This window comes from Eremomyces bilateralis (genome assembly GCF_010015585.1).
Source record: "Eremomyces bilateralis CBS 781.70 unplaced genomic scaffold P152scaffold_7, whole genome shotgun sequence".
In the NCBI taxonomy this organism is placed as follows: Eukaryota; Fungi; Ascomycota; class Dothideomycetes; order Eremomycetales; family Eremomycetaceae; genus Eremomyces; species Eremomyces bilateralis.
The window spans coordinates 153,940-178,492 of record NW_022985073.1 but is presented as its reverse complement, the minus strand read 5'-3'; the positions used below and the strand labels follow the sequence as shown (position 1 = coordinate 178,492).

The following is a 24,553-nucleotide window of genomic DNA, read 5'->3' as shown; positions in this document are numbered from 1 at the left end:
TTCAACCGCGAGTCTCAGTCCCGCGATAATATTTTGATATCCGAACGGATTGAGCAATTAGTAGTATCCTGGGATATTTCCATATGGTCGCTCGCTATGGTCCTCGGGCGACGCCGTTCTGGGGCCATGCCCCTCGAGTGAGATCCGTCACCAGGTGTGGTGTGCGACCACTTGCCACAGTCGCGACCGATACACAGTAAGGAATTGTCCAGGGAGTTCTCGTATACATGGCCCCGCCAGCTAACATTGTGCAGTGCGTTTGATGTTCTCGTCATCGGCGGAGGCCATGCTGGTACCGAAGCCTGCGCTGCAGCAGCCCGTACGGGTGCCCGAACTGCACTTATCACGCCGTCCATCAACAACCTCGGCGTATGCTCCTGCAATCCTAGTTTCGGCGGCATTGGGAAGGGCGCGATGGTTCGGGAGATCGATGCACTCGATGGGGTAGTCGGTCGAATCGTGGACAAGGCCGGAACACACTTCCGTGTTCTGAACCGCAAGAAAGGGCCAGCGGTGTGGGGTCCTCGGGCACAAATTGATCGATCGCTGTACGCTCGGTATATGCAAGAAGAGATGCGGAGCTACGAAGGGTTGACCATCATCGAGAATAAGGTTGCGGACATTGTGGTGGACAAACAAATGGAGCACGAAGGCAGATCAGGACGGATCGCCGGCGTCAGACTGGAAACCGGGGAAGTGGTTCCGTCGAAATGCGTGATCATTACAACCGGAACATTCCTAGGTGGAGAAATCCATGTCGGTAGGTCTTTGGGTCACTGAAACCTGTGGTGCATGTATTAATTGTTCCACAGGTATGAAAGTCACGCCGGCCGGCAGAATGGGTGAAGCCGCAACTACAGGACTGAGCAAATCTTTAAAAGAGGCCGGCTTCGAGCTCGGGAGACTCAAAACAGGGACGCCTCCTCGGTTGGACAAATCAACAATCGATTTCAGTGACCTTCTGGAGCAACCAGGCGATTCCCCTCCGGTCCCATTCAGCTACCTCAACCGACGGGTTGAGGTCGAAAACCAGCTGATTACTTACCAAACCGCTACGAATGAGAAGGCCCACGAGATTGTTCGCCAGAATCTGGGACGAACTTTGAAATATATCAAAGAAGATATTCAAGGCCCGCGATACTGTCCTTCGCTAGAAGCAAAGGTGACCAAGTTTGCGAACAAATCTTCGCATATCATCTGGCTAGAACCCGAGGGGTTCGACAACAAGGTGATATACCCCAACGGCATATCGACGTCGATCCCGGAGGACGCACAACTTACGATGCTGAGAACTATCAAAGGGCTGGAGAAGGTGCAAATGCTCCAGCCGGGATACGGTGTGGAATATGATTACATCGATCCACGTAACCTCCGGATGACTTTGGAGACGAAACCGATCAAAGGCCTATTCCTTGCAGGCCAGATCAATGGAACGACGGGGTATGAGGAGGCTGCTGCGCAGGGCATCATCGCGGGCGCCAACGCAGGACTGCTTTCGCAAAATCGAGACTCCCTTTCGTTGTCCAGGGCAGATGGATACATTGGAGTCATGATCGATGACCTGGTCACGAAGGGGGTGACGGAGCCGTACCGAATGTTTACTTCCCGCTCGGAATACCGCATGTCGGCCCGAACCGACAACGCCGACACGCGACTGACGCCTTTGGGATATGCTGCTGGCATTATATCCGAATCACGCTGGCATGCATATCAAACGGAATCGTCCCAAATCGCTGAGTTATCCGCCATTTTGCGTGCTGACGTCCGCTCAGCCCAGTCCTGGCAGTCCATTGGCGTCAACGTGCGGAGCGACACAACGAACCGCTCGGCCTACGACGTCCTCCGTGTCACCGGGGTGACGCTGGAGTCGCTCATTGATCATATTCCTCAGATTCCATCCTTCCCAGAACCAATCCAACGTCGTGTCGATATCGAGGCTAAATATGCCCCGCATGTTGCACAACAGCAAGCTCGGATCAAAGTATTCCTGAGAGACGAGAACGTGAAGCTCCCTCCGGATCTGGATTACAACGCCATCCACGGCTTGAGTCACGAGGAGAGGATATCTCTGGCAGCAGTGCAGCCCGAAAGTATTGGCCAGGCGCGGAGAATTGAGGGCATGACGCCTAACGGGGCTTTGAGATTGCTGGGCTATGTGAAGAGAGGGAAGAACAGAGCACTTGAAGATGCCATCGAACGTGCTCCGGCAAGCGTTGGAGCGGCTCTTCCTTGAGTGGAGCAACAGTCTCCAAGAAATGTTGCTCCTGAATCAGTAGCATTGTCGCTGTGCACGATATGTAAATAAGGACATGTAGGATTAAGGAATTACGAAGTGCGGATCTAAGTTTGTCTGTTGCGGCATGACCTGCATGCAAGTCACTGGTGATATCCCCGGATACCGGCTCTCAGCGGATGTGCTTCGGTGTTGAAGACCCATGTGTTCTTCCCGTTCTTCGGGACTTGCCACTCGTCATCCTACTGAGCGTTAGATATGCGTAAAGTGCAGCAGCGTAACCTTTTCCATCTTACCTCGGCAAAGATCAAATAAGCATACTTGAACACCTCTGCAAACAAGAAGCTCTCTTGCATATCCAACTTTTTGCCACCACCGGGTACATCCACATCCGAAATGCTGGAAAACCCACTGGCTGTTCTTGTCGTCGCGTTGATTGCTACGAACGCATCCCATGCCCACTCCTGGTATTGCTGATCGCCCGTTGCGCGATATGCGTAGTAATAGCTCTCAATAACTTCTGGACGCAATGCATATGATCCGCCAGTGATGTAGAAGCCATGAGTCTTGAAATCTTCGTCCTTTGGCTTGAGAATGGCACTCGTGTCCCAACTGAAACCCTCCGGCCCGATTCGAGTAGCCGTTGCAACGTACGTTTGGTGGCAGCCATTCACAAGCTTGAGGCCGAAGTCGATGTAGGCAGTCCGGTTGAGCACCAACCCTCCCAGGATGAAGTTGCCTCCATGGAAACATGCCAAATGCGAACTGCTGTTGATTGGGGTTGTTCCATGGAAAGCAGCGACAAAAGTCAGGTCGGGTCGAGATGAGGGATGTGACTGGAGGTAAGTGATTGTAGAGTCCACTGCCAATATCCATCGATCTCTGTAGACAGAAAAACGTTGGGGATCGTAAGTGTACATCTTGATTAAATACTCATAGAATGAGTCGTCTCCACCTCCCCAACTGCCGCTTGACTCCATAATCTCACCGGTTGAGATATTGACAGTGGTTCCAATTAGCCCAGGGAACGGCTCTCCAGCAGGTGGTTGAGGATCCAAAAGATACGACTCCGCTTTCTCGGCAAGACTACCATACTTCGGATCGCCCAAAATATCACTGAGGCGGGTCCATTCTAGGACAAGAGTTCCAATTGTGGCAATGTGATTCGTCCCATCGCCAACCAGTCCATTGTCGGTGATATTCAAGCGATTGAAAGGTATACCAGTACGCGTACGAAATGCGACGCTCAATATATCTGCAAGATTCTGTGCCTGATCCAACAAGCCATTGACGAGTTCTTGCTATGGAGAGGTCAGCGTGCTTAGAGCTGGTATTCCAGTACATCTCACAGCAACCGGAAGGCGTCGAGCTGCTTACATCTAGGCATAAATCGGAGAGCGGACCGGTCAGAAGGTCATACCCTGACAGCAGACCACCGAGATACCTAATTGTCGTCTCAAAGAGATTCACAAGGTCACCCGTCCTTGAGAAATTGACCTCGGAAACGTGTTTCAGGATTGTGTCGATAACTTCTGGAAGTCGCATAATGCACGCAGTACTCAGGGAATCGACTGCTGAGGCGCCCCATCCATTTCTGGCTTGTATTAGCAGGCGACTTCGAAAAAACCCAAACTGTCAAACCTTGAGTTGCTATATGTATTCGACACCGGTCGAAGCTCATCGTTAGGATAGGCGTACTTAAAGTAGCCATCCCAAGCGAATTGAAAAGCCTCTTTGACTGCACCTGCTCGATCCTCAGGTGCAGGATTGGAATTGACCGTTCGTCCAAACGATGGTGAGGATAATGATAGGCATACTATTGTTCCGGCAAGTAAAAGAGACGACGGTCGCATGGCGCCAATGTGAAATCGCAACGATTTGACAATAGTACGTTGAAAGCCGCCACTGAAGTTAGATCTCGTTACCAGCGGCGGAACGAAGGTGTAAATAATGGGCGACAACGCTGTTGTTCTGACTTTGCACAAAGTAAGCGTATGAATAGTCTTGATCAATATTAGAATCGTGGTGTGGTGTAAGACGTTAAATGTCTGGGAATGGGATGATCCCAATTGCAGGTCAGATACCTATGCATTGCTGGCTCCATTGCAGCTGATGAAAACGGATGAGACGTGCTTGCCTTACCCAGCCTGCAGACTCAAAGGGACATTACAAGCGTGAAGTGATGAGAGCAGCATATTTCGATAGTATGCCGATGCCTTCCTTCAGGGATAGATCAAATGGCCCGGGTTGGAAATAGGGGACTTCAGACTCGGCGACGTCGTTCTTCCGTATGTGAAAGGTATGGCATGGAATTTAGGCTCTAGTGATCTGACGAGGGTTGGTTTAGAACTTTAAGGAAGAGCACGAAAGAGAGCAGCGGCACATATGAGGCAGTACGAAAAGACTCTGAACACAGCGGCATATTGTGGTAACGATCTACTGTCTTCCGGGTTCTAGGTAGGGATAATTGCCAGGCGTCCTCTTCATCTAGGACCGAGAGCGCTCGCCAAGTTATGCGTACAACCCGCACGGAACCCAGACGATCCTTCAGCTGGGGTTTTATAAAAAAGATAGGTGATCAACCGTGTAATGGGAAGACAACCGTCCCGACTCGAAAACATGATAGGTGAGGGGGAGACTTAGACAAGGAGAGACCAACTCTGAATACAGTAGTCGGATCTTTCAATGGGCATCCATCATAGGGGAATTATGTTCTTTGTTCTTAGATGGAGAAGGATTAAATTGATCTGGCCTGGGATGAAATGAAATATTTCATACGGAATACTGGCGGTGAAAAGGCAAATCCAAAGAGAGTGACCGATCAGATTTCAGGGGAACAATGGGATGTTTGTGTGGCTGGCTCAGGCTCGGGCCAAGGGCTCTACGCCTGCGCCTGCGCCTGCGCTACTGCTAAGGCCCCAAGGCGTCAAGGCGTCAATATTGATTGCCGATTAACAAAGTTTGGTCCCTCGACCTAAGTTCATTCTCTCTTTACAACTAATCTCCATCACACTCTTTTTGCTAATATCCGGCATCTTATCGTCCATGGTTTTTGCGAGACCTTGCTTGAACAATAATCTACTCTAACTGTCCAGATTGGACCACATAAACCAATGGAGCCTCTAATACCCAGTATCTTCAGGACGCGTTTCAAGATTTTACGCGTAGCAGTTGGGACAGGTTCGCGGAGCTCGCCGGCTTTTAATATTGGTGGGAGACGATATCATAGTCTAGCAAAAAATGTACAGTCCTCGGGCACTGCCATCAGGATTCCGCTGAAATGCCGATCTTTCCTCTTGAACTCATCATACCAGCCACGATCGGTCCATCCAACTTGGACACGCCAGAGTAGCTCAAAGCATGAGAATGAGAAGGGAAGACAGGTTGATTCGAGTGTATCTAACTCAGAGCCAAAAGTAAGTCGAATTTCCAAGTTCATGGATACAATCTTGTAATCGCAAATCAATTCCCTTGCTATCAAGACAGCCGATATATTCCAATCATGCTCGAATCTATGTAATTTGCAAAGAACTGGGAAATATCCATAGGAATTCTCAATCGCCTAAAACATAGACTTACTCCTGAATAGGGACCGTCCTCTGCTCTCAAGAGACAGTCGGATAAGCTGCGATCCCAGGTCCGCTCTTTACTTCCAGCCCATGAGAATATCTACACCATCCCGAATTTGCTTACATTCTCCCGCCTCATTGCGACACCTTGCATCGGCTACCTTATCCTGACAGACCGTCATGTACTGGCTGTGTCTCTGTTTGTGTACGCTGGCGTCACCGACTTATTGGATGGCTGGATCGCACGGAAATACAACTCCCAGACCGTGGTCGGGTCTGTTATTGACCCACTAGCGGACAAAACGCTTATGACGGTCCTCGTTGGAAGTCTAGCAGCCAAAGGAGCCCTCCCGCTACCACTCGCCATAATTATTTTAGGAAGAGATGTGAGCCTCGCCGCTGCCGCGCTCTACTTCCGCTATGCAAGTCTGCCACCACCGAAGACTTTAGCACGGTATTGGGATTTTAGTCTGCCTAGCGCCGAGGTCCATCCGACGACTGTATCGAAGTACAACACCTTCCTGCAGCTGGTCCTAATCGGGCTGACGGTTGTCCAACCTATTGTCGCAAATCCAGGCCTCCTTCCAGGCGCGTTGCAAGGTGGCGAGATTGGTTTCCTAAGCGAAGCAGTGGCGCCGATGCAGTACCTTGTCGCTGCAACAACCTTGTGGAGTGGTCTCAGTTATGTCTTCAATCAGAAGGCTGTTACAATCCTTGGAAACGACGAGAAACTAAAAAAGAAGCAGGGCTGGCGTGGACGAGCAATCATTGGTGTTTTCTACAGCACCTTCATCGTTCTGGCGGGCTATTTCGTGCTGAATCCACCAGAACGGGTCGATGACGAGTCCCATCAAGAGTATGGTACGAAGAATAACGGAGATCAGCAATGATCAGTCTTCAAGAGATAGCATTGAAATTGGGACCGAATGTGGACCCCTCAAAAGATATGCCACCATTCAAAGCAAGGGGGATAGTCCAAACACAACACCGGGTTTCAGTGCATCGCTCAACTATTCCCTTTTCTCAGGTACTTCCACAGACTTCGAGACGGGAGCCTGCTCGATATCACCGCTGGTGCCAGAGTGGCTATTGCTAGTCCTTTCCAAGGGCTTAATGGGTGGAACTCCCTCGTCTTCGGGAAGTTCGGCGTCGTCCTCGATTTCTTCGGGCAAGACGAGGTTGAGGACCAAGCTCAAAAACGCCGCCAAGGCAAACCCGGTCTCCATGAGCAACTCAATCGCATTATAAAATCCCATCAAAGCACGATTCTCTCCGTCGTATGTGAATACGTAATCAAACCATTCCGGAACCAAAGTGGCCCCAAATCCCACAGCGAAGGCACACGTGAGGATAAATCGGTTTCGACGATCGAGTGGGACCGTAGACACGATTCGAATACCGGAGACGGCGACAGCGGAGAACAGGAAGGTTGTCATACCACCGAGCACTGCTGGTGGGATCGCAACAAGAGCGGCGGCAAATTTGGAGAAAATTCCCATTACGACAAGCCAGAAGCAGCAGGCGTAGCCGGCCTTGCGGTTGGCGCAACGTGTTAGGGCAATGACCCCGTTGTTCTGCGCAAAGGTGGACATCGGAGTAATGGTGCAAAGCCCAGCCAATATGCCATTCAGTCCGTCAGCCAGGACACCCCCTTGAATGCGGGAATCAAAAAGCGGTCCGGCAACCTCCAAGCGCGAAACATCGCAAGTGGCCGTGACATCTCCGATGACTTCCATTGCTAAGACGATATACACCGCTAGTAGCGGTAGCACGATAGGGCCGTAGAAAGACAGTTTAAATGTATGGACCCAAATAAACGAAACCGCTGGAGCGCGGTCGATACCGGACCGGTCGAAATATCCTGTTGCAGCGATGATGCAACCGACGAGCAAACCGATGACAACGGAAGTCGACTTCATGATCGGCGAACCGAATCTCTCGCAGAGAATGATCGTAACGAAAACGCTGAATCCAAGGCCGATGAATTCCGCTGAGCCCCAAGGAAGTGGCCGTGGGGCATTGATGTTCGGGCAAAGGCGGAAGAGACCGGTGGATGGGCTTGTAGCAGTCATTGTTGCTTCCCGCCCAGTTCTTGAGCGCCGACTCGATCAATTTGACACCGATCAAGCACACAGTTGGACCGGTCACAATGGGCGGGAAAAGCTTCTTGAGCATCCGCGGGCTGGTAAAGCTCATGGCAACTTCGAGAAGAGCGCAAAAGCACGCAGTCCCCAAAATCGCACCGTAGCCATCTGGGCAGGGAAGCTTGGTACCGTTTGCGCCTTTAGGGCAGTACCCAATGTCATACATCTGTTGAAGAGCTCCTTGCGCCACAGGAATGGTTGCGAATGATGTGCCAACCACCGAAATCAAGCCCGTTCCGATGTAGTACGGAGACTTGTAGATATGGAACCGGGTGATCTGGATGGATGAGAGCAACCCGCACACGATGAGGGATGTCGAGACGAGGTACTGCGAGACGTCAAGGCTCAAATTCGCCGCCCCGGTACCCGAAACTACGGTGCATTAGCATTCGGCCTGTTCTCCTCGAGTCGCGTCGTGTCTGGATGGCTCACGGATGATGGGCGGGGTAATGACACCTGCCAACATTGCCAGAGCATGTTGGAACCCCAGAAGAAGAGCGAGGAACACGGGCATCTTATCATTTAGACCGAAGAAGGGGGCAGCACGCCGGGCGCGCTTCAGGAAAGGGATATTTGGGGTGAAGAGAAAGGCATAGTCGTATGAGCCAACGAGGCCCTCCCTGGACCACTCAGTTAACACTTGCTCTCTACTTAATTCAAAGGCTCATTTCAGTCGTGTCGAGCAACTCGAGTAAGTATGATTGTAAAGGCACCTAGGACGACCCACTTTGTTGTAAATGCTTTGCGAACATGTCTCAACTTTCCAGTCCATTTCTCCTCCCGGGTCATTGAAGGACCGATTTGATCGGGACCTGGCTCATCCATCGAATGACTTTGAAGCTACGCAGTGAGGGAGGTGGTCTAGGGTAACGAAATTGATAATGGAATCCCAAGTGATCAAGTGCAGTACTGATCGAATGTAAGAGCTTAAAGTCGGGGCTGCACTTAAACCCCGCCGCCCGAGGACGAACCCAGGTATTTCTATACGCAGAGCGATCCTACAGATGACGGATACCATTTGGAGAGAATACGAGACAGTTGAGATAAGGTTCTACCGACGAAGTATGTCGCTCGGTCCCGGCCTGGGCCAGGTATGGTCTACTCATGTTGAGCTCCGATGCAGTGATAAGAACGAGGGAACTGAATTGAAGGGTGGCAATTGGATAAGAAAAGTGGTGGCTTGCCAATACCGTGATGAGTTGCACAGTTACTCGGCGCCAGGGCGGACAAGATGTCTTCGCCACGCAATGCAATGCCAATTCAGACATGGAAGAAGCAAAGTCTCGATGCATGGCGAGAGGATGCCGTGGCATGGGTGAACAGTGTATTTCGACAATCAGGATAACATCCCCGCTATGGCGCCGCAAGGGCCGGATAGTTTGGTTGGTGATAGCTCATATCCGAGCCGGAAAAGGAAGAAAGTATTGACATATGGAGGAAGAGAGATATTTTGGACTTGGCGATAGGTGCGATGCGGCTGATGTGGTGTGACCGGATCACTGACCGTGGGTGATATCTTAGTTGTTCATGCAATCGAATTATGTCTTCTCGTATGTGGAGCATTCGCATCATGCTTGCCCCAATTTGATTGCAATACCAATATCTAGGAATTGAAGTGTCGAGTAAGTATAACTACACATTTAACTTTCAAACATATGCCCTCTGCGTAGGATTTCAATTCCTCATACTGTTAATCACGGTGTTTATGGCTGCTGGCAATCAGAAACGGACGGGATTTTGCATTTGGACGGTCTATCAGTAGCAGTCATATATCGTGAAGTTCCCACGGTCAATGAAGGCACCGGTTCACCGGCAGTGAACCCTAGGGGAGACTAAGGAACGAAACGAGTTCATCGTTCTGCCAGGGAACCGTTTCACCGCTGGTGTTCTTCCTACCATGCCAGAGACAAATCATACCAGGCCACCACGTATTCTTAGGTGATAAAGGGCAGAGGGGAGAATTGGGTAAATGGTCGGGTATCATCCATTCGAACTCCGATTTCCAGTGCTCGAACGCTTCACCTCCCATCTCCTCTCCCATCACGTCTTCTACTTTACGCCGGAAGAAATCGTCTTCTCTCCCCTTTGTGTTCAAGTGGTTGGAACGATCTCTCTCCTTAACCTCGCCGACTGAAGACCACTTTTTCAAATCAAAGAAGAATCCGCCAAAGATGCTGCCCCTGGTTCCGGTCCATTTCTTCTTGAACATAGGAGGCGTATGGATACGAGTAGCGCCAGTCGGGGGTGTTGGGATCCTGTATTTTGGTGAGGGATATTTTATCCTGATAGCAGGAACCATAACTGATCTGGTCTTCTCAACCGGCCCGGACTTGCTCGGCCCAGCCTCATCCCGTAATGCCAGTGTCCTGCAGGGTTGCACAGGTTTTGGGTGATGAAGAGTGATTCGGTCCCTAGTTTCTATTATACCCCGTCGCCGCAGCTCTTTGGACTCCACACGTATGACCGCCGGCGGCATCGATCGTGACCGTTCTCTAAAGGCCCTGGCCAGTGATTTCCTGCGAAGTTCGAATTTCGGTTCCAGAACGGATTCAGGGGTTCCTTGCCTGTAATTCCCAGTAATATCGCTGCGTGAAATGGGCCAATTTAATGACGCTGCCCGGGGGGTCCGTGGAGGATGTAACGGATCCGTAGAAACGAATCGGATACCGGTTGCAGGACACGATGGTTCACTGGCAGGCGCGAGAATACAAGCCGAGTGTGAAGCGGAAACGTTTTCAGAATCCGATGCCGGTTCCTCATCCGAGTGATACTCCATGCTAGACTGAATAGGACTGCTGGAACTTTTCTTGAACGATTGTCTGATGCGACTCACAACCGGGAACCGCACGGATCTCATTCTCCGCACTCGAGAATCCGAAGAATCGAAATGCTGGTCGGATTCATCGCGTACTACTCGTTTGCCTTGAGATTTCCAGCTACACTCGGTTCGTGGCTCGTTGCTTATGTCTAGATGGAAAGGTACTTGCCAATGCGGCGGCCATGGTGATGAAAATATGTCCACGATTTGCTCTTCGAGCGGTTCCTTTTTGATTTCCTCCGAACTCGATGTCCGGTGCCCTGCATGACGTCGTTCTCCCATGGAGGATGAGGAAGGCTGATGTGACCTACGTGACGGGCGATGTTGCGCATAGGAATCCGATTGCCTTGGCTTTTGCTTTTGCTTCGGCGACTTTGATGACCCCTTGCTTCGCGAAGAAGAGGTTTCCTGCATCTTCGATCGAGATCGGGTGCCACTTTGGAGATTCGCAGCCGACGAATAGAAACGGATTGCCCCTGGAGCGGATTGTGTTCGAGCGGGAGGCGGCCGATCAGGGTCATAGAGACCGCCTCGCCTTTGCAGTCTTAGCAACCTGAAGTTGGGCCTATCTCCAACCCGGAATAGTCTTCCTTCCTGATCATTGGGCTCGAGATCACCAGCCAGCCTCCTATTCGCCTGGGTAATTAAGCGGGGCTCATAATCCTTCTCAATTTGTGCAGCGAGCTCACACGGTGTCTCCGGAGTGATGCGTCCTGGTCTCCAGATATCCGGGTGGTTGCAAGTGAACCCGGTTCGATATTTGTCTCCAAGGACGAGCGTGTTGCAATACAGACAGCGTCCACAATGCAAGCAAACTCGTTGCGGGTCGTGAGGTCCCTTTTGTACCGGGTGTAGGGACTGAGTGGTCTCAATAGGAACCCGCGGGAGGTTTAGCATGATAGAAGGACACGATGAGGTTTTTTGCGGCATCATGTAGCTGGTGCGATTGGGATCGACCTGGGCCCGTTTCGCGATATCATCTAACTGCTCAGAAACCCATTTCTGCTCTTGATAGGCCTTGGGCCGGCGCGTCCAGTATTTGGCACTTTCGGCAAACATGCTCTTCATAACCAATCCAGAAGAAAGGCCGGGCACACAATTGGATGTATATGGAGAAGGCACCTGACGGTGGGAGAAACAATGGCGAAGAGAAATATCGGAACAAATACCGCCTCGTGCTGTGGAACGACGCAAACCCTGCCCACTCAGAAAGAAATAATGCAAGACTTATTCAGGACGAAAACAATATTACTCAACTTTTTAGAGAGATTTGTTTATATTCCCGGCTCTACTATATCACTGCACCATAAGCCGACTGCGCCTGCTAGATAGGAATAGTCATCCTGGGCACGCATCACATGCAGGTCGCAACAGCAAACAAGAGACAAACACAAAAGTAGTAGTGAATCACCCCCGAGGTTAATATTAGCCTCGTCCATGGCCAGAATGATATAGCTTCAATTATTGAAGTTCAGACTATTACACATGAGTGCCAGACGGATCCTTCTCGTACCAAGAGGAAGCTTTGATTGTTGATACATCCAGAAAGCAAACTGAAATATCCTTGTAATGGCTCTCTCAATAGCGATGTGGCATGGGAGATTCTTCGCGACTCTAGAATAAATCCTTCTGAATGGACGGCATAGGTCGCGGAATTCCGCGATATGAGAAACCTGTTGCAACCACGAGGGTTTCGCGGTTGAAACTTCGATTCGACCTCGACGTAGAGAGCCTTTTCGTTCAGAAGTTTGGCGGTCTCTACGACTGCCACATATGTTCGCTAAGCTGAAGCAAGTGGTCATCGAGCCCTCGGCGGGCCTGGACAGCCATTTCTCTCCTCGTGGACTGTAGTGCTTCTGAATAGTAGAGCTCAATAATTGGCTTCAGCTCATCGTAACTGAAGCCCATGTCTTTGCCGGATGATTCCTTTGCTTGGGCGATAATTTCGTCCGGTCCGGCGGCAAAATAATCAAACAGTTGGGCACTGCGCGAGAGAAGGGCATTCGGCTCAATGTTCTTCAAGTTTTGTTGCAAAACCAGAATGTTGAGCTGCATCCGGCCACAGCCATTGTCGTTCATGACGGGGATCTTTGCAGCGTTGTGGACGAGCACTTGGTCCATAAGAGCACCGATTCCGCACTTTACATATCTGGGTCCTTTAGCTGATGGAAGTGCAAAATATTCAAAGCAACTTACTCATGTTGAGACGGTTGGAGCAGCGTTCCAAGCTCTTCGTCATATGAAACCAAGTCATCGTTCAGGGCAGTGACCTCAGGATCGGGCTCATCGATCAATTCCTCGAGTTGGTAGGTTCGCTCCAATGACTTTCGAAGATACAGCATGATATGACAACGAATTTCAATATGCAATACTCGCAACACTTTCGTGGCAAGTTCTTGATATGAACGGACAACACCATCAAAAGCACTAGGACAGTATGTTAGATGTAGGGCTACAGTACCATGGAGATATACGTACTCTGCTGTCTCTCGATTCAGGGGGAGGTACGGAGAATCTTCGTCCGACACGAATTCCGATGCAACGAGGGTCCATCGTTGCTGGAGTCCTCGTGTCGAATCTCTTCTGGAAGTGTCGGTGGTTCGATCACTGATCCTACGAAGCTGGTTCATCTTTGTGGATAGCCATTTCTAGGTCTTATTAGAGAGAACTTGTATAGAGGGCAAACCATACTGACCATGCTGTTGTACAACAGGCAAAGCGACCCGATATTCTTCCGATCTTGTATGATATCAAATTCATCGATCGGGTCGTTGCTGAATCGATCTATCAGGATTGATGTCTCCTAGAGAATGGTGAGTCGTTTGGCATTGTTAATCAAAAGAGTTAGTCCTTACTTTGTCATTCAATGCCGCCAGCTCGTCCGCTTGGGACAACGTCATGGTGGATAAAATGCCTTGGATTTCATCATCCTCAACTAAAAAGGCAGCAGCTTTACCCCGTTGCCCCGATCCTGTCTTTGGTTGGGACCGAGTCAACATTGCCTTAAGCCAACCGTAGCATTTGTCATAGTAGGTGACGAGCTGGGAGATTATCAGTTGCGTAAAGGCTTGATCATGAGGAAGTCGATCCAGCATCCCACAGAATGACTCCAGGACGGCAAAGAATTTTGAGCACCCCTTGAAGATGGGCTTCGATGCCCTCTGGTTCCATTTCGAGTCTTTTTGGAACGCGTCGACTTCGACTAAGATCATTCCCAAAATCTCGGTGAGGGTCTCGTCCAGTTGAGGTAAGAACACATTGACGAGAAAATCGTCTAGGAAAGATGTCAGGGTACTAATGACGATATCGGAGCCCATGGGCACCACCTCCTTGAGCTTGTTTAGGAACGTCAAAGATGGGGGTAGAAGCACCCCCATATTGAAAACACTCGGATCGACGAGGAGCTTGTGCCCGGTTGCACTCCCGTCGCCCCCTCCAGAGGTGATGCCTTGAGTACCAATCGAAGGTAGCTTTGCATCAGAAACAAGACCAGGTACTGACGACTTCAAGATTGCGTTTAGCTCGTCTTTCTCCGAAGCGATCTCGGCTGACTTGACGTCTACATCAGTAAGGTGGAAAAGCGGTCTAGTTTTGTCACGCTGTTTTCGCGCGAAGATGTTACCGCCAGCGCCAAGACTCAAACCACTGCGCAGCGACGAATTTCCATCGCTTGCAAGATAATCATGGAGGAGCGAACGTATTTCACTCTGATAGAGCTTCCACAACTCTCGAAAGCCTCGCGTCAACCCGGACGCTTCTCGGACGCCTTCACGCTTCGTGATGCCAACGATAACATCGTGGACAACCCGATGGCCTTCTGCTATGGCCTCGAACCGGGCATAAAGTGTCCACAACAGATCGGTCAGGACTATGCGGTTGCGGTAGCTTTCCGGGTCTACGGCCGGAGAGTGGCGGCCTCGGACGGTTCGCAAACGGCCCGGGTGGCGTTGATCGACCTCGTTGTTGCACCGTTCGACCACGCGGAACAGCTCTACCGGCATCCTGTGTTCAATGGTTTCCACCGCCACGTCGAGTCGGCTCATGTTATTCAATGCCTCGACAAGAAGCTGAATGTATTGAAAGGTGTCTGCTTCCGGGTTCCTGGAAGGGTCCTCGACCATGGTAGCGGATGTGTCCAGCTTGTCCAGAAATTGAAATAGCGTTCTTACGCGGGTATCTATGGACGCGCTGTTTCGTTCCGTACCCGGAATTCTACCTTGGTTCGGAGCATACTGCTTCCATCTGGCCTCACAGTAGGGGGATTTGAGGTACAGATGACTGTGTAGTTCTTCGATCAGGATGTCGGTCAAAGAGTGCTCCTGGTTGCTGAGGTACACTCTCAAATCGCTCAATCCCACGATGTTGTCCATTTCTGCTTTTCTAATGGTCCGGAGACCATCCTGTAAAAGCTCTACAGCGCTTAGAAAGCGCTTCTCTGACACACGGGCCTCGAGCTTCTCCGGAATGCCTTGTAGATGCTCCGTTGTTGCGAGCAGCAAAAGCATGTCGTCGTACGTTTGTGAGGCGACCGCTAGCGCGCTTAGTTCGGGCTTGGAGGAGGATAGGTTCGTTTTGCCTTGCACAAGCGCCTCCTTTAAAAACCGAATCCGCGATTGGGAATCCTGTATGCTGGACTGGATGTTGTGAAAGGTTCCGATCGAGCTGTTGAACCCTTGATGGTGTTCGTTCACGATACTTCGCAGTGCCGATTGAAGCTGACCGTGGGTATCTCGGAAGTGGGAGTGTCGCGAGGCAAGACCCAGCGAGCTGGTGTCCATGAGCTGAAGGGCAACTTGCATGGGTATACACTTGTCGTCCGTCATGAAGTCCCAATCCTGCCGGATATAATCCAGCACATCCCCAATCTGACTACCCCCATCTCCAACGCCACCGGGAGCTCGAGCACCGTTACCCTGGCGGTCATAGGCCGGGCTCCGTCGTCTCGCTTGCCGGCGCTCTAGACTTGTTGGTCGCTGTGTTTGGACTTCCTGTGGCCTGTCATAGTCGCCATATCCCTCGTATCCGCCGTGATTGCCACGATCGTTGGTGGGTTGAGTCCGTGCGCGATTGTCGTTGTATGTAGCATAAGGGTTTCGATCCTCGTCGTCAGCTTGTTCGTATCTGTCCCCCCCACTCTCTTGTCCATAACCGTTCGCGTATGGATTGTAGCCGTTGGCTCTGGACTTAGGAGGTTCTCCGTAACGAGACATTAGGTCGGGGGCCCGGAGCGATTCCGAGTGTTGAGAGCTTGAATGCCGGTGGGCACCAGAGATCACCGGTGGAAATCAGAGGCGTCACGTGGGAAGCGTATAGACTGTAGGATGCTTAACATGACGTATGTACAGACGTAGTCCCCAATGTGTAGGTTAATATTATTATAGAGTACAGCATGGTTCAACTTCAGTTGACGTTGTTGTCCTGTTGCTCTCCTTCACGGCTGTCATGGATGTTCAGGTGTGGCTGTGTATTAGGCGTGGCTGGTGAGTTGAGGTCAAAGATCACCTGACTTGGCAGCATGTGACGTGGTCAGGTGATCTTGGATCCGTCTGCATGGAATTTCAGGCATCAACACGAGATGTGATGCCGAACAGCCTGGGTTGGCTGCTAGCCGACACCAGACGGCGACACACCATCAGGATACGACCAACTCTCCAACAACTGGGCTGAAGCATAAATATGATAATTACAGGTATTGTGGCTTGAGTACAGAAACCAAAGAAATCTCTGATACCGGCACCATACGAAATACTCGTTTTAATTATCGTCCACTGCACCTGTATGATTTATTACAGAATTCAATCCTGCGGAGCGGGCCGCTTCCTAGTCTACCGAGGAGCAACTTTGGAACTTGGGGGAGATCTACGCAGAACATATTAATTATTACGGTCTACGGAGTATGTACGGAATTGTCCTTGCTTCGGAAACGCTATCTCGCGACGGACCGGGACTGCTTTGCCATTTATCCAGTCGATTACGGCCATCGGATGCGCTAAATTCCTCGCAAGTCGCAAGCACAATCGGAGCCCGATGTGACAAGGCGTGTATGGAGCAATGTGTCCCAATCTAAGAGGCTTTGAACGGACGACTAAGCATCTTAGCACTTGAAATTGGTCTTGTTAGCCTGTGGAGGCGAAGCAAAGACGAACAGCCGGTGGTGGGCAGAGGGGCGGGTGGCAAGCTCGGTATGGAGGACTTGAACCTTGAGGTTGATGAGGTCAGATCCAAGAAATAGGCTGCATCTTGGGCCTGGAGGGTGGGTGGTGTGAGATCGGAGCGGACCTTTTTTGTATTGAGGGACACCTGGAGACAAAGAGAATGAGGAGAATATTATCGGAGAGGCGAAGAAACTTCGAAGACAGCACGGGGGGCCTGAAATCTCTGGTGGTAGGGGATCGGTTGCTTCATGCTTGGGCTCTGCGCTGTCGTTTCTCATTTGATGATTTCGTCTTTCGATGATGCTTGAGGCTTCTGAGGTCGGAGGATGCTTTTGGTCCCGCTCCCCCGCGTCGTCAATCGCCGTGGCGCCCCCAAGGCCATGCTCCCATGGACTTTCGCAATCGAATCAGCATCACGGTCGCTACCACTATCCCGTTGTAGGTAATTCGCCGTGGCCCGTCCCTATATGCCATCCCACGTCTTCCGAATGTCTCCTCACCCGCAAATGCGGCCTCTGCCCTAATACACCTACCAATCCGGTTCCTCTGGTCCTCTCTCGCGCTTGTATATCTTCTCACTCCCCCCATGGTGCGCTCGTCGTGCCGCAATGCTCACCAACGGCGTTATATGAACACGACAGCGAAACTATGAATACCGAAATCCACTGGAAAGACCAGCAACCGAGCGACGCGAGCATCCCGAGCACAGCGCCCAAAGGTAGTGTTGGTTCCTATGATACACATAGCACCGCCCCAACCGAGGACTCTCGCCCAATCCATATTCCCCGGTCCGAGACTTGTTACGGTCGGCTGGAAGGGCGAGGAGTTGCGAAACATCAAAGTCACAGAACCGATCCACGATTCGACAGCCGTTCGTCTGTGGTAACTTACACGTCCACCATCGCATCGGAGGAAGAGCCCAAAGAAGAGGATTCAGTCGAAAGTGAATACGACATAAGAGTCGAGCCGCGTCCGATCCATCCGACCTCTGCCATTGCCGCGACCCCTCGAGACTTTGCAGATGTATTTCCCGCCTCCAAACGGCTCCTGATTGGCCATGATGATTCCACGAGCGATGGGAATCTGAACCTCCGGCTCGACTCCGAAGTCACGGTGAGGGGCTCTAAACGGCTGCTGACCCTCTTTCACCTCCGAATGTACGATCTTCGGGATCGAGAGATGTCGTTCCGACGGTATTGTCGCGATAGCGGGCGTGAGGTGTGCCGATCGCGCCGTTTACATCAGAATGTCGCCGACGGCAAAGGGCGGTCCCCTCTGCAAAAAAAACTCGGAGGCGCCCTCGCCAACTTCTGGCCCAAGCCTGGATCCAAAGACGGCGTTTTCGCCGCCAAGCGCCATGACTCGGGTTATGCATCGTCTCCAGTCCTCGATCTCGAGACGTCGAGTCTCTCTTCGTCGGGCTCAAGCACTAAGGCACTGCCGGAAACTAACACCATCAAGATGGAATTCTCCAATTATGCTCTTGTGGATCTCAAAAGAAGGGGAGCCAGTGCAGGACAAGGAAAGCGCTACGAGTTCGAATACTGGGGCTACCTTTACGAGTGGAAACGCCATGTCGCCCGTGATAACGATAGAGATGAAGAAGAGGTATCATTCCACCTTTTCCGTTCGGATGGCGACGATGAACTTGCGCGCATCACTCCTTTGCATTTGAGCGAGGCGCAAATCCGCCACGAACAACGGAATGGGGGATGGATTTCCCCCTGTATCATGGAACTTTTGGATCAGGATTTGCAAAGCTCCCAGGACGTGTCTGAGTAAGTGACGTTGAAAATGAGGCTTCTCCGTGCGTTCCACGACGCTAACCATGGGAACCAGTGTCGTCGTTGCAACCGGGTTGATTGCCCTCGTTGACGATTCTTTGAAAAGAAGAAGCGGGGCGAAGCGGTCGCGCCCACTCATCCTCCCCCTATACAGGAGCGCGTCATTCCGGTTGAATATGGAGTTCGTGGGACCCAAGCGGCTCCTGAACGAGGCTCTCCACCGTCCTGGTCACAGTCGGACTGCGTCTGGCAATCCTACTTCGCTGCGTCGTGTGTCCGTCGAAGCCCGAGGCGACCGGACTCCGAATTGATGAACTTAATCTCCCCGTTCATTGCACTGGGCTCAGGACCCGTAACCTTCTTGTAGATACCTGTAGGCTTGCTTGGTTTTGTGGTGGTACCGGCACTGGGAGATCGAAACGAGACCCACCTCCCCAACGGACTGGGCCAGTTGCCACGGGGAATGGGGCAGTTTTGATGTTTGCTCAATGGAGTAGATGTAACCAGGGCATTGCATGTTTGGTGTTTGGGAGTTCGTGGCTTTTCGATATTGATGATGGGGTCCTCCATACGCACTCGGTGATTTTGATGGATTGAGGTCCTTGAGGTTTTCGAGGGACGCATATCAGGATCTTGAATGAAATGCCTGCGCCTATCCTTTGTCCAGGGCCGGTGATTATTCAATGAGGACATGAATCATAACATGAATCATGGCAACCCAAGGGGTTTCTGTAGGGAGTATGGAATATAATACCCAACGATCTACGCTGCTTGTGCAGTGGAATGCGACGAGGAACGATGATGCCTCACTCCAATTCCCCAATATTCCAATATTCCAATATTCCAATATTCCATCTTGAAATGCAGCAAGCGATGTCTTGCAGTAGTTTGTCTCTGCATTTGCGTTTCGGTTACCTGCCGCCAGAATGGACAGACCCGAATGTTCCTGTATTGGGAGCGACTGTGTGTTGCAGCTGGTGGATTCCAACACACGTGCCCAACGCCTCACAGCGTGAAGTTACACCTGCTGTCCTTGGTAAACTGCAAACCTCCAGTCCTTTCGGTTGTGAACGTGGAACTGAAGTGTTCATATATGCCTGCACCAATCGGTACGTACAATCCGGGAGGTACAGGTAATCCATCAGTAGGTGGCACGATAACCATCCAACTGCAGGCATGGTAACTTGAAATCCATAACCATGGTTCTCGACTCTCTTCCCTCGTTTGCCTTGAAAGCCCCATCTCCGTCTCACGTCTTCCGGGGAATTGGGACGCGTGCAACCTCAAATATTACCTGATATCAGAGTCAAAGCAAGGTGCATGAAACATTCGGTAGGTACCCGATATATCCACGGCTACCGTCCCGTGCGAGGCTGCAGTGCCGTATACGTGTGCCCTCGTTGGCAACAACGCGACCGCGCTGCCAACGCATCACAAGCATCGTATTAATTCTTCTCTTCATCGTACTCCAACATGGAGCCACGTCAGTAGAGCAGCCCCTGCAGCGAGACTGTAAAGTAATTGTCCGGACCCCCCGTTAAGATGCAGCCATCCATTGCTACGGTCAACGGAGTACAGTCAGTTCCGTGGTGGCCGTTTCCAGGGACCAACGAGATGGCAGCAGGGAAGGATTCCTTGGGGCATTTATGCGTTTGTGTTAACGTCAAGATCCTCACTAGGATGACCTGGGACCGAGTGATGGAGTAGAGCAGCGAGGTCGTTTCATTATGCTTGCCTAGGATCAAGACGAGAGACTTGGGCGGATGTCCACGCCTGCCCGGGTGGCTAAGGAGGAAAGATTCTGTAATTGAGGCCAACGCAGCACCCATCCTCGTGAAGGGTTCGCCCAACCCGTTTATTTTGGACGATTGATATTCGGGCAGCAGCATGAGGGAAGGATGCGATGTCAAACAAGCAATGTGTGAGGATCCAGCTGAATGGGTGCAGCGCAGTGGCCGATATAAGATGACTTCTGCTGCATGAGACTCCCGGCGATTTCGTTTTCACATCCTATAGTCCCGCAGTGGTTTCCATCGGCCAATTTTCGTCCTGTCATCAGTATTCGTTACTTGCTTCTGCTGATCGAGCTACGAGTTGAGTCGGCCATTCATCTTCAATACCCTTCATCCTTCACTGCCTTCACTCAAATGTCTTCAACCCCGACCAGCATCTGCTACTATTCGAACGGCTCCATGTCGTCTGTGGACAGCACATCCCAAAGGAACCGGCATCAAGATGCCCTGAAAGGTTGGTCGCAGACTACTCTTCGCCCTCTGGCTAATCCATTTGGCTAACTCGGCGACTGTTAGAATACTGTACTCAATGGGGCTGGCGAAGTCCCGTGTACTCAATTGTGTCGGATCGAAGAGGCAAGTCTGATTTTCTCCGCACTGCTTCGTTGCCCGCATGTCCTTCATCCTCAATCCATTCCGCAAGCGCCCCAGCCGTGACAAGTAATCCTTGCTTTCTCCTGGCTCCAGATCACCTCCGCCACCCTTCCCCGAGTGTGGTGGATCCACTTGTTGGTTCATATCGATAGAATTCGGATTGACCGTGACCCCATCATTGGCCTGGTCATGCAGGTTGCGCAATTTAGTTACACGCCAGCGCTAACACCATCGCAGGCGGCCGCACTGCTTGGTCGTCCTCGGTAGAAGTGCAAGGAACGAAGTTTAATGCTCGATTCTGGTACGACGGTGCCTTTGTCGAGCAGAGCAAGGAAGACTGCGCAGAAGTGGCTTTACGGTACTTCTACAATGCCGCTCAACAATCTTCGAGTGAAGATTAGTGTTGGAGAAACGACGGCCATCTTGGCGTTTTCCAGCGGAGGCGTTCTTCTGGGGCCACAGTTCTTTAATTTATTGTATTCGATTCGTCTTATCCAGCGCGCTGATGCGGGCTCCCCTACTATTGGCGGATTCTCCTCCATTGGATCAGCTTGAAATGGGGACAGCTCCATTGTCTGACGCATTGAAAGTTGGTGCCGTACGATGCACAGAAAGGCGCAATGGAGTTGGATCATAAGAATATGCTCGGCCAGGTGATGCACGGTTTAGCTTTTGTGGCACTCGGAAATAGGCCGAAAGGAGGGTTTTGATTGTATAACTAAGATTTCTTATACGTCGAATTTCAGTGTCATTCAGCCACAGTGACGGGCTGGTATAAGGAGGACCTGGTCAGGTGGAAGCAGAGTGCAAGGGAGTCTCCATGTACGCGATTTTCTAAGACTCCGTAGTAGCGAAGTCTCATTTGCATCAAAATACAGATAGTGGTATCCGTCACCGCATCCAGAGTATTTATTCACTGTCCCAACTACATCTCCTGATCACAAGTCTTCGCTAACTGCAGCCCCCTTGAAGCCTGGTCCTTTGATGCCTTTAGGCCCCGCCATCTTTTCCGCAACCGAAGCTTCACAACATTCCCCGCCTCTGAATGAAGTCGAATCTATCGGCGGATAACGCAAGCGGTGAAGATATATTATCATTTGATCACCGAGATTCTGGCACGGCCACTGGTCGACTGAATCAGTGCTGGGAAACAGCCTACTTATCGCAGGATCATGAGAATCTATAACAAACGTCTAATCAGGACTGTCACGTCTGACCGAAGAATTTTGGCTCTTCAAAAGGGCTCATGAGAGCGAATAGTACAATCTCGGAGGGAGTTTGATCATGAAGTTTGATTTCAAAAGCTACAGGAGAAGGCCAGCAAACGTCTGAGATGCGCTGCTTGGGTAACTCTCGCTACCGTATTGAATAGGATGTTGGTCATCACTCTGTGCATCTTATTATTTTATGAAGTTAACCAGTTCTCTAGGAGCTGGCAAAGGTCACAATCAATCGTGACAGCGCCATGCGAAGTCAGGATCCTCCCTCCAGATAGCTCGACCCACCGGACGCAATCAAGCCCCTACATTATCTGCGGATCGCCATCCACTATACAAAATGCTGTTGTCTGTGGTGCTACCGTTCTGGTAGACCGGTGGGATGTACCCGGAGGAAGACACTTCCAGAGCTCCCCGCTAGTCTCCGGCCGACTCCGGTCAGGCTCTGCTATATATTTGAAAGGATTGAAAAGGTCCACGGCTCGCCTAGGGATTCTGAACGGCAACAAGAGGTGCATTGGAGCAGCGGAAGCCGATCGTGATGTTCCGAATGTTCGTTTCGATGATAGGAGAATGAGAACCTTGCCTGTTGTCGGAATGAATGGCACTGGATGGTAATGCTTCGAATTGTCTGGCCGTGCGGTTAGTCATAGGTTTCGGGCGGAATAAACAGTCATAAAAGCCTATCAATTGGATGGTTCGACTCAACTACGGCATCACGAACGATAAGCACAGACTGGTGCACGACCGGCAACATGTATCCGCAGCATATGAGCCAGGCATACAAGACGTCGCGGAACTTAAGCTAGAACGACGAATACTTATAAATGAATGGCAAATGATGACAAGTGAGGGCAATGACAGGAAGTATGGGTAAGCCAGGGCGCTGTGATGCTGATAGCTAGGTCCTAACTACCCCTAGGAGACGGAAAAGAGAAAAGATAAAAAGCGACTGCTGGTAGATTCGATAAACGGCCATGCTATCAAGAAGCTGACACAGAAAATTCCGAGCGTATCCTGATACGGTCTGCCGTTAAGGAATTGTTGTAACTTTCGAAATGGAAAGAGGGACGACCAAAAGAGACTCAGAACTTGACGGAAAGCAAGCCAAGGACATGATGGACTAATGCTTTAGGCGAACACGAACCGCAATTGATGATCTCCTTGCCGACTGTCCCTTTCACGAGGAATTGAGCCGCTGGACTTCCCTTTTTAGCCCAGGGCTGACCACCAACGGAACCTGGTCCTTGTTACTCAAGTGCCAGCGAGGCAATTTACGAGACACATCACAAGTGCGGCATGTAATTGTATCGATGACGGCATCCACGAAAACTAGAAGCCGCTCGGAGACTATACAGTCAACCACCGCTATAACGATTACCGCTACAGCGATATTCGCGTTATAGCGATAAGATTCCCTGCACGGATTCTCAATCAATGCAGCCAAGAAAATTCGTTTTAGCGATATCCGCGTTATAACGATTGGATTCGCCTGTACGGATTCAATCGTTATAGCGAAGGTTGACTGTAGTAGGAAATGGAGGACCATGGAAGCCACCAACATTATCTAAACCTTGCAGGGGTCGGTGTGTTTGAGAAGACCAGACGAGATCTTTGCCCCCAAGAGCTTGGTGAGAAACCTATCGATTGACGCTATTAGTGTAAAGACTCGGATCCATGCGTCTGGAGAGTCCCGGCAATAAAAATGGGTTTACGGGAACAATGTCGAGTCAACTAGCCGCAACATTCCCTTCTTCTGGCAGGAGTGCTAGAGGGATTGAAGTTGAAGATCCAGAATTCCAGATGCGCTGGGGAATCCCCGGAGCACGGCTCGGTCCCTCCCTCCCGTGGTTTGCCCGTCCTTCCGGGCTGGCCGCTGGCGGCATATGAACGGTGGAGGGGGGAGCTTAAGCCTGCAACATACATCCAAGCTGGCTTAATACCAGATTAGGGCATATGATGGCATGCCTGGCAGAGCCTGCGTGTCAAAAACGGCAACGGTACGGCCCTGTGCCGTGGCGTTGACAACAGAACGATGAACTGGCGGACGCTGCATGAGCCATAGACGCATGAACGCATCAGATGAACGCTGACCTGGCAGCGCCACCGCGTGAGTATACCATACAGAAGTCGGCCGATACGCATGGTGTAGATCAAGGAAGGATGGTGGAATTTTACGGAGCAGCTTTGTACCGATTTTGTAGCCAGGCCTTAGGGGGAACGTGGCACCACGTGGCTGGAGTGTT

General features: G+C 51.1%; 7 protein-coding genes across 7 annotated transcripts; 3 read left to right on the top strand and 4 right to left on the bottom strand.

Moving 5' to 3' along the window:
- The first annotated feature begins 43 nt into the window (after positions 1-43).
- P152DRAFT_481305 (glucose-inhibited division protein A subfamily) lies at positions 44-2,340 on the top strand. The gene is made up of 3 exons (XM_033681810.1): positions 44-196; positions 255-760; positions 813-2,340. The coding sequence occupies exons 1-3, from the start codon at positions 84-86 to the stop codon at positions 2,231-2,233; spliced, it is 2,040 nt and encodes a 679-aa protein (XP_033534803.1). The 5' UTR covers positions 44-83; the 3' UTR covers positions 2,234-2,340.
- On the bottom strand, positions 2,335-4,086 carry P152DRAFT_506845 (uncharacterized protein; the record flags this gene model as incomplete). Its single annotated transcript, XM_033682502.1, has 5 exons — positions 2,335-2,475; positions 2,530-3,534; positions 3,611-3,827; positions 3,875-3,987; positions 4,051-4,086. 5 exons carry the CDS (start codon positions 4,084-4,086, stop codon positions 2,377-2,379), a joined length of 1,470 nt encoding a protein of 489 aa, XP_033534802.1. The 3' UTR covers positions 2,335-2,376.
- Positions 4,087-5,463: 1,377 nt separating this feature from the next.
- On the bottom strand, positions 5,464-8,771 carry P152DRAFT_465847 (Xanthine/uracil permease; the record flags this gene model as incomplete). Its single annotated transcript, XM_033680659.1, has 6 exons — positions 5,464-5,534; positions 5,927-5,969; positions 6,927-7,860; positions 7,907-8,318; positions 8,379-8,566; positions 8,674-8,771. The coding sequence occupies 6 exons, from the start codon at positions 8,769-8,771 to the stop codon at positions 5,464-5,466; spliced, it is 1,746 nt and encodes a 581-aa protein (XP_033534801.1).
- A 737-nt stretch (positions 8,772-9,508) lies between these two features.
- P152DRAFT_502190 (uncharacterized protein) lies at positions 9,509-12,027 on the bottom strand. Its single transcript, XM_033682330.1, has one exon. It carries the CDS (start codon positions 11,830-11,832, stop codon positions 9,769-9,771), a length of 2,064 nt encoding a protein of 687 aa, XP_033534800.1. The 5' UTR covers positions 11,833-12,027; the 3' UTR covers positions 9,509-9,768.
- Positions 12,028-12,362: 335 nt separating this feature from the next.
- P152DRAFT_307540 (putative exocyst complex component sec8) lies at positions 12,363-16,281 on the bottom strand. Its single transcript, XM_033675133.1, has 5 exons — positions 13,620-16,281; positions 13,460-13,567; positions 13,243-13,412; positions 12,961-13,191; positions 12,363-12,913 (listed from the first exon to the last, which is right to left on the bottom strand). The coding sequence occupies exons 1-5, from the start codon at positions 15,972-15,974 to the stop codon at positions 12,523-12,525; spliced, it is 3,255 nt and encodes a 1,084-aa protein (XP_033534799.1). The 5' UTR covers positions 15,975-16,281; the 3' UTR covers positions 12,363-12,522.
- Positions 16,282-17,567: 1,286 nt separating this feature from the next.
- P152DRAFT_502186 (uncharacterized protein) lies at positions 17,568-19,505 on the top strand (the record flags this gene model as incomplete). The annotated part of the gene is made up of 2 exons (XM_033682329.1): positions 17,568-18,691; positions 18,759-19,505. 2 exons carry the CDS (start codon positions 17,568-17,570, stop codon positions 19,012-19,014), a joined length of 1,380 nt encoding a protein of 459 aa, XP_033534798.1. The 3' UTR covers positions 19,015-19,505.
- A 1,497-nt stretch (positions 19,506-21,002) lies between these two features.
- Positions 21,003-21,446, top strand: P152DRAFT_370651 (uncharacterized protein; the record flags this gene model as incomplete). Its single annotated transcript, XM_033675505.1, has 2 exons — positions 21,003-21,076; positions 21,311-21,446. Coding segments are annotated over 2 exons (210 nt in total), but the record flags the coding sequence as incomplete, so codon positions are not given.
- Positions 21,447-24,553: the final 3,107 nt, after the last annotated feature.